A 15,161-nucleotide genomic window follows, 5' to 3' on the forward strand; every position below is an offset into this window, starting at 1 on the left:
TATTGTTTTGGCCCTTAATAAAGGTGCATTTGTTGTGATTAAACTGCTGATTGTCTTTTGCACTTTGGGATCGGCTAACGAACCATCACGACACCCCGCTATAAGCGGATCGTGACATTAAAATTGGCGTCACGGACAGGATTTCTGTCTAGGCAGAAGGGTGCAGGTTCTGTGTAGTCTGTAACAGGGGAAGGACGTTTCTTGCCAGCCGCACCTAGCCTGCCAGTACAAAAGACTGAGCATGGTCTGGAGAGCAAGGGGTAAGATTCAGATTTCCCACAGACTGCACATTGCCTAGGTGAAAAAGCACCCACACTGTCTTCAGAAATTGCAAAAGATCTCTTAGTGCAAAAGGCGGGACACTGTTGTTTTAAATGTGTGTTTGGACTGTCTGGGAAGGAAGAGACGACTTGAAGAAACTAAGCAGAGCCTCCCAGGCAGATTTTGTCTCTTCACCCACCCAGGGAAGTGAAGGGCGACACAGCAAAGTCTGTGTGCTTTGAGTAACTTAAGTTTGTACCTCCCTGCTGTGGTTTTGGTCCCTTCACAAAATGAGTGATAACCTTAACGATAAGGGTAAAGTTGAATTTTATGCTTTACTAGCTAAATACAATGCCAAACCTTCTCCGGGAGGAGAAGAGTGGGCACAAAGTAATTGGTTTAATTTGGATAATGTGGTTGATAGAATATGTTCTTTACAACATGGTACAAAATTCAAACTGGGCAGAAATAAATCTATCTTATGCTCAGTTTTGGGAGCTTGTCTTACGGCAGCTGTAGAAACTCGCTTCCAGCGAAGAGGTGAGCAAGAAACAATAATAGACACCCTTCAAAATTTGGTTGAAATTTTACAAAAACAATTACATGAAGAAAGGAATGAAAAACATTCATTGAGAAATGAGAACTATGCATTAAGAGCTGCCTTAAAAGAGGAACACGTTAACAAATCATCTAATGCTGATTCCTCTATAAATCCTGAGGGAAAGGAAACTCCTCACATTAACCAAATTTATCCTCACAAAGAACTTGAGGCAGTAAATAATTGTGGGGAACATTGCTGCTCTCACTTAAGACCTTTAATTAAAACAGAATATAACTATCTCAGTGATGATGATCTTGACCCCCACATCACAACCAAACACATACCATACACCGCCACTGAATTGGCTAAGCTTAAAAAAGAATATGGACGCCTCCCATACGAATCAGAAACAGAATATGTTTTCCGGGTGTCCCTCACTGGTGGCGATCAAATTAAACTAACTGAACAAGAAGCCAGTGGGTACTGGGGACATGGTGTCTTCTTAACAACAGGAGATAAACGTGACTCATGGTCCCTGACACAGCGCGCGGCTTTTTGGGCCGGGGGAACGAACCCCTTGGAAAGGGGAGATCCTATAGCTATAATCAGCACCCCCGACCAACTCCTAGAAAGTGTACACAAAGCCGCCTGTCTGCAAATGATTCATGAAAAGAAATTAATTCCTGGCTTTGAATCCCCAATGCAATTACCTGTGAAGCCTGAACTAATGACTCCTTTAATTCGTGGGCTTCCAGAAACACTCAAACCTACTGCCATAGCCTTACAGAAAACTATCATGACATTAAGCCCTACAGAAAAACTAGACAGATTTCTTGGTAACCCCACTAATCGCACTGGATCTACTGATCCTAGCTTTACTCCATCCTGCTCTCCATTCCAAGCTGTAAATTCACAAGCTAGTTCACCTGGCAGTAATCATAAAATTTGGACATGGGGTGAAGTTGCAGAGGATTTGATCAATTATTGTAGAAAATATGGACCTGTAAAAACCCCGGAAGAGAAACCAGAAAAATCAGAGAAAACAAAAGGGATTCGGTCTATTGGGACTCCTTACAGTAAAAATCCAGAAAAGGGAAAACAGAACCCTAGCCGCCAGCATTGGTGGTCACTGGGAGTCCAAAAGGGGGTCCCCAGAGAAGTGATGGATGGTCTGCCCCTTGATAAATTACAGAAAATAATAACTAATTGGTGCTATCGAAAATCAAATCCATCAGTTCAACCCAGTACACACCCTAGTGCACCCACTCTTCCTCATAACATGGGCAGCGAACCAACTCTCCCTCAGCCTCTCCTTCCTCTCCCGAACACGGGTAAGGAAACAACTTTCTCACTGTCCCTCCTGCAAAACAGGGGCAGTGGACAAAAACTAACCATATCACAGCTTTCCTCTCAGAACTCAGGCTGTGACCCAAAATTAACATTCTCCCAGTTTCTCTCTCAAAATCCAGGCAGTGAGTCATCTCTTTCTCAGCCTTTTCCTCAAAATCTGAGCAGAGATTCCTGTGGTTTCAGAGACGCTGAGAAAAGGTACACTACCTGGGAGAAGGGATTGTTTGTGGTCAGCCTGGCTCTCATTGAAGTGGAAAGACTTGCACTACAACTACCAATTGTATTGAGAAGCCCTTTCAATGATATTAAGACAGTCACTACTGGGACCCTCCCTCCTGATGGGGTGGCCCAGAGGGCCTCGGTAAGAAAGTGGTATGCTCAGATTGAACATTACTGTCACTTCTTCTCAATAACAGATGGAGTTGTGAAAAATTTGGCAATACAAGAAACTGAGAGCTTGGATAGCAGCCAGGACACACCTGCCTCTGTAATCAAAATGGCCCCTCCTTTTTCCCCCAAACAATTGGCAAGTTCTTGGTTCACTGAACTAATTAATACTGAGGGAGAAGGCAGTGCTCGGGTTGGGGAGCTGATAGCTGTTTGGAGTGCTTTTCAATGTAAGGTACAGAACATCTCTCTTGTCTCTATCTACACTGACTCCTATGCTGTGCACCAAATGATCCTGATAATCCAGCACATTACCCTGGCCAAACTGTTCTGGTGGATATCCCTTACTACAGGGCTGGTACCACTTGTGCTAAAACCCCCTTGGAATGAATGTGCATGGAAAGCCTCTGGTGCTCTAGGGAAAGAACATTGGATAAATACATGCTGGATAATTCCATCATTCTAACCTTTTCTGCTTCTCGCTGGCAGGAGTCTGTTGTGTTTACTTTTACAGAAGAACTCCGAGGGACATGAAGACCACTTAATCCATGATAAAACTGGTAATACTTTCCTGCATCCTACCACAACCCCAGAGCCAGAAATCAGCTGAGTGTTTGTGGCCTGAAATAATTGTGGTAGCATGCAGAAAAAGTGAAAAGATCTCTTTAAGCACAAAAAGGTTTGTACGCACCAAAGCGTACAGGATTGTTGGCACAATTTAACATTAACACAAACTGCAGAAGTAGTTTGTCTTTGGTTCAAAAATACTGAAGGACTTTCTTTTAAGTTTATTCATACCACCACCACCACTCAAACCCAACCACCAGTTATGCTTACCCCGAAAATTTCTAAAGTTGGACCATATATAATTAGGGAAACTGGCCAACAACAGATATTGTTCAATCCGGCATGGTCTCTTAAACAAGTTAAATTGCTAATGCAAAGCAATGTCTCTGAAATTCAGCCAGCTTGTTCACCTTTCTTGCAAACTTCTTTCCACGGTTGGACGACCTGGTTGCGACAGTAGAACCCTTCTGAAACACGGATGCCAAGAGACATAACTGGTGTTGTGGGAACAGGATTGGGAATTCTAAATAGTATTAAGATTTCCAATCCTGGTGGAATTTGGTGAACTTTACTTATGATCCCACCACAAACTTAGCCACAGCTTTTGTGTTAACCATTCGCAATGCCTCGGTGCATTCAATATTCCCCATTATTGCATTAGGATTAAATCATGATGGAGCCACTCTCTATCCTTCCGAGCATAGAGAATGGGCCCGACAAATTGATGGTAAATGGCAAACTGTTAATTTAGAATCCTGTATTGTCCGAGAACAACAAGGGTTCATCTGTGAAGGCAATGCAATTATAGCTCAAGATATCTGTTTAGACACAGAACAAAATATCTGTCACTTTGAAATCCATCCTAACAAAACTTCTAAAACATTCCTTGTATATATAGGAAATGGATGTGCATGCTTTAGAACTGCTTGTAATACAGTGTATGTAGAAGACACAGTAGTAGATACTAAAAATCATTCAAATTTTTGTGCTTGTAATTTCACTAAAATTTCTGGATGTGATTTTTCTTTTGAAACTCCAGTTACTTCATATCAACTTTTAGAGTCCAATTACACGCTGATTCATAAGCTATTGCCTACCCCCATTGGAATGAATCTTACTCTGGTGAGGCAATTGTTGCTTCACCAGGATTTAATTGAAATCTTAGGAAAAATCAAGGAAAACGGACAGAAAACATTGGTAACTGTTCATCATGATGTACAAGAAATACATCGGGTTATAGAAAGGGTGAAAAGTGATGCTGAACACAGGTGGTGGGATACACTTTTTGGGTGGTCACCTACTGCTACAGGTATCCTGAACAAATTGTGTCATCCCATTGTTGTCCTTTTGATTTTAGTTTTGATTGGTTTTGCTTTATCAGCAATCTTGTTTGTCATAAATTGGAGAATGATAAAACGATTAACAAAATTGACAGCTATAATTAATGCACACCACCTGGCCAATGTGCTTTATACTGTAGACATCCCCAAGACTATAGACACAAAGCAATTATAAAATTAGAAGATGATTTGTTTTAGTCACTTAGAAAACCTGATTTGAATTTTTATATTGGTTTATTAGAAAATTGTTTATTATTAATATTGATTATATTGCTTATTGTTGTTTCAATTAATACTAATTATTGTTTTAGTATTTTCCCTGTTCTCTTTTCCTCTCCTTTTCCTTTTTTCCCTTCTCTGGGATATGCTGCCAACACTAGACGAGTCCTGAAGACTTCACAACAACACTACGAAACCCTGCTGAACATCTCTCGAGGGCAATCGTCAGTCACGGGGTGGTGTAAGAGGCCGTCTGAAGACCCTCACTCATTTGCCTGCCGATTGCCACGAGCAGGATTTCCCTTCCCCCTCTGCAGTTCCGGCTTGGAGAAGGCAACAGTGCAGGTGTAGCCGCTGTACCATTACATGCTGTTCCCAACGAGGACCGGCAAGAACTTGGCAAGGAGTTGGCAAGGACTTGGCGAAGACCCAGCGTGGACCCAGCACCGAGCGGCCTACTGCAATTCCTGCTTCACTCTCCACCTTTAAGCCAAATGAACTGTTGGGGTGACTCTGGTGGTCTCTCACTGAAGACCCCTCATCTGCCTCACTACCACCATGACAGACGGAGATCAAGAACCCTCTCCCCAAGGACTGAGACTGAGACTCCTACCACAAACAGTGGGCGAAGGGAGAGAATGACCTGACCTGTTCTTCTCCAGTAACTTCAATGGACTTATCCCTTATTGTGTTTGTTCAGCCTAGATGATGTTCTGTAAATACACTTGTTCCCCCACAGCAATTTCAATAGACTCTCATTGTTCTGCCTGCTCCCCCCTTTTCCCTCTGTGGACTATAACTGGACCCCTGGGATAGGTAGAACTTCGGAGACTCTCCCCAACACAACAAGACGGATCCACATCGTCCGGACCAGTGAGGACTCCGCCTGTGTTGGTAGCTATTCCCATCCCCCCTTCTCTCTCTCTCTCTATCCTTTTTATTTCTTTTCTGAACCCACTATCGCATTTATTGTTTTGGCCCTTAATAAAGGTGCATTTGTTGTGATTAAACTGCTGATTGTCTTTTGCACTTTGGGATCGGCTAACGAACCATCACGACACCCCGCTATAAGCGGATCGTGACAGCGGGGCAAGGGGGAATCAAAACAAGGGTGCACATAAGTCGATTTTAACGGGGTTTGAACAGTTAAGAGCATTTTAATTAACATTTTCAATATAAAACTGAATTTATTCATAACAGTCTGATCTCTGTGCCCCTTCAGATTCTGACCTGAGCAATGCCTGCAGCCTTGGGAGAGATGTGATGGGCCAGGCCCTTGTCAGTCAAACCAGGGCTGGTACATTCACCCCGTACAAGCCAGCCTGCACGGTGACACACGGCAACAGAGTGCGAGGCACAGCTCCAGGAGCTCCCCGTGAACCTCAGCTCTGGGACCACTGTCTGCCCCAAGCTTCAGGGGCTGCAGTGGGAGCCCGGCTGGGCTCTGCCCTGGGACCATCCTGCAGGGACAGCTGCAAACCACCTGCAGCTTTGGGAATGGCATTAGTGCCTATGGTGGGGGGGAAGCTGCAAGTCCTTGACTGCTGTCTTGTGTTGCTGAGAAGAGGAAGGACATCTCGGAACTGGGGATGCTGTATTTGAGGTCAAGCGGGCAACTTTGTGGTGCGGGAGCTGTGTGGGCCAAAAGGACCCAGGGGTGTCAGTCAAGAGCAGCTGAAGTTGGGCCAGCACCTGCCCAGGTGGCCAAGAAGGCCAAGGATGCCCTGGCCTGTGTCAGCAGCAGTGGGGCTGCAGGAGCAGGGCAGTGACCATCCCCCTGGGCTGGGCAGCTCTGCGGCCATAGCTGGGAGTGCTGTGTCCACTTGTGGGCCCCTCTGAAGCAGAAAGTCCTTGACAGGAGCATGTGCAGAGAAGGAAACGGGAGCTGGGGAAGGCTGTGGAGTGCAAGGCCAAGGAGGAGGTGCTGAGGGAGCTTTAGCCTGGACAATGGGAGGCTCATGAGGGACCTTCAGATCCACAGATCCGTACATGACAGTGCTCACCACAAGGGCTGTTTCCCTGCCAAACATGTGTCACTTCATCCAAGTGCTTTAGCCACCTGAGGAGGGGACACTTCCAACTTGTAGTTTGTTGGTTTGCTAGGAGGAGAAGCCCCGCCCATTTTCTCTCTTTCCAGCAAGTAAAGAGTCTCCTGCACAACCTTTCCTGCCCTTTTCATGCACTGCATGGGATTCTGATCCAGTTTGAGTTTTCCTTTTCTGCCACAGCAGTAACAAAGTCTGTGCTGGCTATCTCCTGCTTTTCCATTTCAAAGCTTTCAAAAGCTAAAAGCCGCATTGTGCAGAGGCACCGTTGCTTGCTGATGGCAGCCAGGGAGGACTATCAAATTCATAGAGTTCATCAAATAGAGTTCTGTTGAGTTAGCCCATTTTAATATGGTCGGAGAGACTTAGAGTCCCATCGCTAACAAAGTCGCTAATTTCTCCTTGGAAGTGGTGTTTGTGGATGCGAGGAGGAACGAGGTCATAAATGAGAGGTAACGGCCTGTCCCTCATGCTTCTCTCTTGCCGCAGATGGCAGAAGGAACAGCGGTTTCTGCCCCAGCTCCCTCTGCTCCTGGAGAAGAGGCAAAAGACGGGCAAAATGAGCAAGACGACCACAAGCCGACAGCTGTAGCAGCAGCAGAGCCAGATGGTACGTGCTGTGTACGTCTGGTTATTTCTTTTCTGAGGGTCGGTGTATTGAGTGCAGCTGTCAGCAGAGCTGTACCCAATGCTCCTCCTGAGTTTGGTGTCACAGGGCCATTTAGGACTCCCCAGAGGAAGTGCTGTGCTCCGAGGCAGCGAGAGTGCTCTGGGTGTTCCTGCTGCCTCTGGAGGCAGCTTGGACTGGCTTGGCTTTGCCTGAGATTTCCTCTCTGCTAAAGGCTGAAGCAGGGATTTTTCTTGCATCAGCAGAAGGCTGTGACCTAGCAAATCATCTAGGCAAGTCCTGCATGCTAGTGGCCAAACTGAAGAGATTTTTTAGCTTCCTTAATTCCCATTAGAATCCTGACTTCCAACCAGTCATCAGAGCTAAAAAAATCTTCACAGAAATTTACTGGTTTTGGAGTTTTGTCTTTTTGGTTGGGGATTTTTTTGGGGGTCGGGGCAGGGGGAGGTGTGGATGTGTGTGGTTTTGTTTTGGTTTTGTGGGGTTGGTTTTGGTTTTGTGCTTTTTGTGGGGTTTTTGGTTTTGTTTGTTTGTGGGTGGTTTTTTTGGTGGAATTGCTTTTTCTCCATCCTGAAGGAGCTCTTCTGTCCCACATGTCTTACTGATGTCATTTTTATGACATTTTTACATTGCTACTGCTACTACATCTACAGTTTATTTTTTAATGAGAATGCCATATTTTTGTCAATAAGAACTACTTTGAAAGAGCTTTGGTTTCAAGGACGAACAGAGAGCAGGAGGTGTTTTCCATGTGTCCCCAAAGGAAAAACAGCTACTTTTATAACAATCAGTATTTCATATCCTAGTTTTATACTTCTAAAGATGTGTCCAAGAGACACATCGAAGTGGCATGAACAGAAAAAACTGTACTGCAGGCATTTCTCACGAGACAGCCTCCAGCCCAGCCATGGTATATTCCTCAGATCCATGGCACTTTTTCATACCTGATTTCCACTCTTTCCCATGACTGTTAGAATCCTACCCATTGGCCCAAGCCCTGCTCACATCCGTCTCTAGGAAAACACATCAAGTCCTCTGGGATTCTGCAGCACAGCCCAATGGATCTGCTTCTTGCCCATAGCAGCTGCCAGTACTGAGCTCTCAGATAAGACCTGGTGGGGCTGAGAGCAGAGCCCAGTGGATTCTGTGTCTGCCATCCCCTGTTGGGACAAAAAGGGCATTGATCTGCACCTCGGTGAGTCTGATCTCAAAGCCCATCCTGTTGTGTCCTGAATGGGGGCAACAGTTTGTACGGGGCTCAGGCTGCCTGTGGCTTCTTCCCATTGCTTGTCAGTGCTCATGCTTGAGCTTTGCCAGCCTGGCTGTGGTAGCTGCCCTGTCCCTGAGGGTTGGTGGGACTGCAGGGGCTGGAGCCTTCCTTGGCCCCAAGAGGGGTGTCTGTGAGCTCAGCCTGCTCATAAAGGGTGAGGTTCCTGATGCTGAAGGCCCCGTTGGAATTGGTTAGAGCGTGAGCTGCTCTGGTTTACACATGGAAAAGCATTGTTTTGGCTGAAAGGTGGAGAAGATGTGCTCCTCTCCTGGGAGTGCATACCCCTGTGCTTTGTTTCCTGTCAAGAGAACTCTTCCAAGGACTGTACAAAATCAGTCTCTGTGCCAGCCATCTGCACTGCAGGGCTGCCTGTCTTGTTGCTGTTGTTGTTGCTGTTGTTGTTGACCAGCTGACCACCCCCAGACACTGGGGCTGCCTTTTCTATCTCCTGGAAGCTGGGATCTCTGCTTTAAAGTGAGCATCTTGCATTTTGTTTCTTTCAGGGAAAATGGTGAATGTGGAAAATCCCAAGATGAAATACACTGAACTGGATATATTGGCAAGGGGTGAGTCCAGCCACAGTTACTTCTACAAAACCATGGGCCAGGTGTTTTGCTGGTGTATCAGGTGTTTCACTGGAATATCTGTCCAGCGTGAATTCAGGCCAGCTGCAAACGTGTTCAGATACTGGAGATAGATTGTCCAATGTATTCAGTACTGCTCAGAATTTGAGAGTGCGCTCAGAAAGCATTGTCAGAGACATCTCCATGCTGCCGAGGTCTTGCCTGCATCAAGGAACAGGACCTGGAAGATCTCCTTGTCTCTCAAGTGTGGGACAGCTCTGTGTTAACTTCTTTAGCATTTTTGTATGTCTCAAAATCACACTGCCATACTAATGAAAAAAGAAGAATCTTGCTTGCCTGAAAGAGCAAGCTACCCCCATCAAAGCTGTGAAATAACAGTTCTCAGGAACATTTCTTTCCCGTGGTTTGTGGAAGGAAATACTCCATGGTCAGGATAGGAATCACACAGTTTAGAAACTGAAACCCAAGATGAAAGAATAAATTCCATTTAGGGGCTGAGGCAGTAAACCCCAATGCTTCAGCAACTGGCCCAGGCACTGCCCATGCATTTGAGAGGAAAATGCATCATCTGCCTTCTGACAGAGCCCTCCTGCATCCTGCAAGTTTTAGGCATTTACAGCAGAGATCTCCTGTGTGGGCTGGCTTTCACTCTAAGAAATAAACAGCTTCTCTTTTCTCTGCTTCTCTTTTGTTTCTAGGACTTTTGGACATGTGGTTAGAGCACTCAACAAAGCCACAGGAGGAGAGGTAAATGTCAACAGCCCCCACAGACTCTGCTGCACTCGAGGGGCTTTCCCCTCTGGTGTGAGCAGCTGTGGCCAGAGCTTTGGGTAGAGCTGTGCTGAAAAGGCAAAAGAAGCACAGACTGATGCCAGCCTGCAAAATACATTTGGGACAGTCTTTGTCCTTCTGAGCTGCCAAAAAGAAGGCCCAGAGGGCAGCAGTTCATTTTGGAGAAGGATGTGCTCACTCGCTCTCAATGGCTAAAACAAAGGTGGTTCCTTAGAGAATCTCACTGCTCTTTGGGGCTACAGCTTCAGAGTCCTGAATTCGCATCTCTGCCTGCCAGCAAATGCATCTGAAAGTTACTGGTAGTTCCTTAGCCACCTGCAGTGCTGCACTTGGGAACTGCACATTGGGAGAGATCTGCAAGGCGTCCCTAAAAGCCATAGCCCAAGATGTATCCACAGAGGATTAAGGCATGGATTACTTCTTCTGAATCCCATACAAAGCAGCAGGGAGTGTGCTCAGAGGTTTGTGAGTGATAGCTGAGACACCACTGTTAGCAAGTGGACAAGGCAAAACCCCAGTGGCCCCGTGTCCTGTAACTGGCCCCAAGGGAGCGGAGCCATGGGCTGTTGCAATGTCAGTTCCAGTTACTGCAGTGCCTAATCCCGAGGCAGTTTGGCACAGCTCAGCTGCGTCATTGCAAAATCACTCGCTCCATGTGCCTTGTGGTCTTGTGCCACCAACTTCTCAAGTTACTGATTTTCAGTGTCATTTTAGGTGGCCATAAAGAAAATAAGACTTAAAGGATTGAAGAGGAAGCAAGTAACCGTTCATGAAATCAGTATCATGAAGAGGCATAGGAGTCCCAGTGTTGTGAATTATTTAGACAGGTGAGTGGTCATGGTTTTATCCCATGAATTTGTGTTTACATACAGCAAACATGAGTGGTTAAAAACCCACTTTGGTCACCTTTAGAAAGTAGAGCTGTTAATTATTATGTATTAATATTTCTCTACTCATCTCCAATGTCTGAGAAGAGAGTGCATCTTGTCTGCATGAGTCTTCCCTGGCACGCATAGTTTGAAAATTATTCAGAAATTATTCAAAACCTGGGTCAGCTCTGTCTTACTAAATTAATACCCTCTAAGTTCACTGCCTCCACATATTTTTGGGATTAATTTTTAAAAGTTTCTTAAATGCCGATGAACCATCCTTAAGTGGATTTCCCTTGGATTGTTGCCCCTCTTTTCCATTACTATGCATGCCAGGAACACTAGGTGCTTATTTCCAGAAACACCATGCGTGACAGGCTTTTTATCTGGGCTGTTCCTAAACCACGCTTTTCACTTACTGGCCATCTAGGACATCTCCTTTTTCACAGCTGTTCTTTTCTCCTTGAGACTGCACAGATTGCAAACAACGCACGCCGAGAGGGAATGTCTATTGCTTTGATTCTGCCTTTGTCTCCAAGGGACGTGAAAACAAGAATCAAGCCCTGTCTTTTCCAAACAGCAATGTAGCCATGTATGTTCATCCCCATGCCCTTGTTTCCTTCTTTCAGCTACCTTCTGGGTGAGGAACTCTGGCTGGTCATGGAGTACATGGACGGAGGCACTCTGAGCAATGTCATCAGCAAGACCTGCCTGTGTGAAGGTGACAGAGCATCCATCAGTCAGGGGGTCAGCAATCCCACCTGTGCTTCCAAGGGTTTGGGAAACAGGGGCTCAGAAGAGGAGAGGTTTCATGTATAAAGCTTTGCTTCTGCATTGTTAGTATGCTATAGGCAAGTAAAAGCATCTCCAGAGAAATGCCTGCCAGTGCCCTTGCACTCACTGTACTCTGTTCTTGTACTCTTATCTCCTGCTGTTGTATTCTCACTCTGCCTCTTGTATTTGCTGTTCTCCATCTTGCCTCCTTTAACTTTTGCCTCTCTTCACTTCATTCCTTGTTTGTAAAAGCAAAGCTGCTGGTAGCAGGATTTAAAATGAACAGCAAAGAAAAAAGGAGAGACTCATTTCTCTCAGTCCTCAGCTAAAAAGGACAGCAGTGCTTCTGAGCACATCCCCTGCAGCAGCAGCAGTCATCCTGGCTGCTTTGCAGGGACAGTGTACAACAGCAGCAGGTGCTGTTGCTCTTTCAAAAACTGACATGCCTTTCCTTAGAAAGGTCCTGCTCTGCAAGTGTTGGAGCAGCAACTCTTCCTCTCAATGGCCCTGCATTCTGCCATTGCTCGCCATTCCCCTGCAGAGAGCATCTTTTAGATTCTTTGTTTCTTTTCTTGTGCGATGAAATCACACCGCTAATTTTTGCTCTCCTGTTTGTGTTTTCTCTCTCAGTGCCTGCAAGGACTGGATTTTCTTCACTCAAACCACGGGATCCACCGAAATGTGCAGAGCAGCAACATCCTTTTTGGAACCGACGGCTCTGTCAAGCGGGGTCAGTATATCCTTGGTCAGGTGCAGCGTTCAGGGATGTGGGGATGTGGGGTGAGGGGCTGCTTTGAGTGGCTGCCAGCTCCCCAAAAATGGTGCTGGTGGCAGTGCAGGGACCCCCGCTCTGAGCTGATGACACGGTTGCAACGTGCACAGACGTATGACAAGGAACAAGCAGCCACGAGTGGCATTGCTCTGTGTGTGTCCCTTCCAGAGGGAGGGAGTTACAAGTCTAAAGCTTCCAAAGAGCAAAAGCCACTGCTGAAGGCAGTGTAAAAAATGTGGGGATTTTTTAAGTCGCCAATACCATATTTCCTTGGCTAAAGTCCTGAGGAAACAGCGCAGGGACAGTTGTCCAGGACATTCCAACAGCATGTTCTCAAAGTTCTACTGGGGAATTCTTTTGCTCGATTTCCTAATTGCACAGAATTAAAATAAAACCAGTATTTTGCTTTCCCCTCAGCTGATTTTGGCATCTCTGTTAAGCTCGGCCCTGAGGAGAAGAGACTGCCCTCGGTAGCTGGGACTCCTTGGTGGATGGCGCCTGAAGTGGTGATGCGTAAACCATGTGGCCCCAAAGTGGACATATGGTCTTTTGGAATTGTGGGAATTGAAATGGTAGAACAAAAATTTCCTTACTGGAACCAAAGTCCTGCCATGGTAAGGAGCAAATACAGATCCCGCTTCTCTTTCTCACCTGCCCCGTGTTCTGCGTGACATTGGACAAGATCCCATTGCCATCTGCTGGAACTACTTCCACCTAAAAACGTCCCTGCAACACATCAGCATCTGCTGCAGTTTTGGCTGCATCAGTGTGGAACTCAAGCCTCACCACATGCAAACAAACCCCATTCTCAGGCAACACTTTCCTTTGGGTTATAAGCGGTTCCAGTTCTTTTGTCTGTGTAGATGACCCCAATAACAGGAAACAAGCATCTTAGAACTGGTGTTATCCTTCCAGAAATGAAGGAAAGAAACCCAAACCCAGCAAAGTTTCTAAAACAGTGGTTTCTAGAGAGGAACTTAACCCCCTTTGCAGTTTCTGCTACTGGGAAACATGCCTGAAACCTGGGCATGAGGCTTCAAGGCCACAGAGTCTCTTCTGCTTCTTGTGCAGTGTTGCTGAAACACTCAGTGACCGTGTTTCTCTCATAGCCCAAGCCACGTTCTCCACGTCACCAAGCCGGAGCCTTGTGAGGGGGAGAGCCTGCCAAAACCTCCTGTTTGTTTCCTGGCATTTTCTGGGATGGGCCTACCACTCATTGACTTGAGTAGGCAAATGAGCAGAAGGTGTCCAAAGGGGTGGCATTTCTCCTTTTTCTGAGCAGGAAAAGTTTTTCTTTTGTTGCATAAGAGAAGCTGAAATTTTAAGACTGCTGAGAGACAGAGCTGCAGGTGGCTCCTTTGTGCCCAAACAGGCATTTTCATCCCAATATATTTGTGCATGCAACTTAATGTGTCTGTGTTGAATATGAGATTGTAAATGTTTGTTTCTTTACCTGGGGATTAACTGATGGATTTCCTTTCTTTTCTTCCAATTACCATTGTTTTCAAGAACAGGACAAAAAACTTGATGAGTCTTGTTCTATGGCAACTGTGCTTAAGGGATCAACAAGCCCTGCAGAGATGCCTTTCATGTACTAATCCTTGGAATTAGTTAGTATAGCAAAGTCCCCCTTCCAAAAAGGCTGTCAAGCTGGTGTGAATCCTCAGAGAAGGAAATGTGCTTTTCCTGATGTAGCTCCCACTAACTAGGTCAGTCAATGAAATCGGCTGCCAAGGCAAGATTGGCAGGATGTTGGCAAAGCTCTGGCTGCATCAGAGTTTGGGTTTTTTGTTGGTAAAGTCATCCCTGGGTCTCTGCCAGGGCAGAAACTGCCACTGCAGAATGGAGGTTAAACAATGGGCTCTGGGAGGGCAGTTACAGATGGGAAAGAAGCAGGTGGAGCCTCGTGTTCCCTTTTTCTCCAGACTAAACTCCTGATAGCCACAGCAGGGACGTCACAGCTGCAGCAGCCCAAGCTCCTCTCGGCTTGGCTGCGTGACTTCCTGAGCTGCTGCCTGCAGAGAGACGAGGAGCGGCGCTGGTCTGCCAAAGAGCTCCTGCAGGTAAAATGCCAAGGGGCTACAGGTGAAAGAGTGTCCGAGGGATGGGCTCCTCCTCCACTGAGGCCCGAGGCATCATATGAGCCCCCTTCCTCCTCACCTCCTCCACTCTTGGTGCTCTTCAAATGAAAATGCTGAGGAGTGCGGGCTGGGCTGGGCTGGCAGGGCTCTGTAAAGTCCTGTGGTACAAGTGTCCTGCAATTAACAGGGACATCTTTAAAGAGATCAGGTTGCTCAGAGCCCTGTCCCACTGACCTGGAATGGTTCCAGGGATGGGGCACCTACAAGCTCTTGAGACAACCTGTGCCAGGGTGGCACCATGCTCCGACTAAACAAGGTCTTCCTTAGACCTACTCTGATTAGATCCCCATTTTGTATAAAACTATTCACCCACATTCTATTGTAACTGGCCCTGTTAAAAATGGTGTCCCCCACTTTCTTCAAAGCCATTCTGAAGTCTTGGAAAGCGGCAAGAAAGTCTCCCTGGGGCCCGTTCTTCAGAAAACTGAATAACTCCACCTCTCTGCGCATTTCCTGAGAGGACAGGTGCTCTGCTTTCTGACAGTTTCTGTTGCCCTGTTTTGGAACTTGGTGGTGTGTTCGGTTTTACCTAATGGAAAAGGAATTGAAGTAGAGCAATGCAGGGTACAGAGCCATGAAATGGTGGTGGAGGAACCCAAGGCTGCCAGTCCTGGCAGAGCA

General features: G+C 46.3%; 1 protein-coding gene across 1 annotated transcript; it reads left to right on the forward strand.

The window, feature by feature from the left end:
* The first annotated feature begins 551 nt into the window (after positions 1-551).
* On the forward strand, positions 552-13,294 carry LOC144247686 (uncharacterized). Its single transcript, XM_077789103.1, has 4 exons — positions 552-576; positions 775-1,638; positions 12,817-12,912; positions 13,263-13,294. Exons 1-4 carry the CDS (start codon positions 552-554, stop codon positions 13,292-13,294), a joined length of 1,017 nt encoding a protein of 338 aa, XP_077645229.1.
* Positions 13,295-15,161: the final 1,867 nt, after the last annotated feature.

This window comes from Lonchura striata, chromosome 31, assembly GCF_046129695.1.
Source record: "Lonchura striata isolate bLonStr1 chromosome 31, bLonStr1.mat, whole genome shotgun sequence".
Lineage (NCBI taxonomy): Eukaryota > Metazoa > Chordata > Aves > Passeriformes > Estrildidae > Lonchura > Lonchura striata.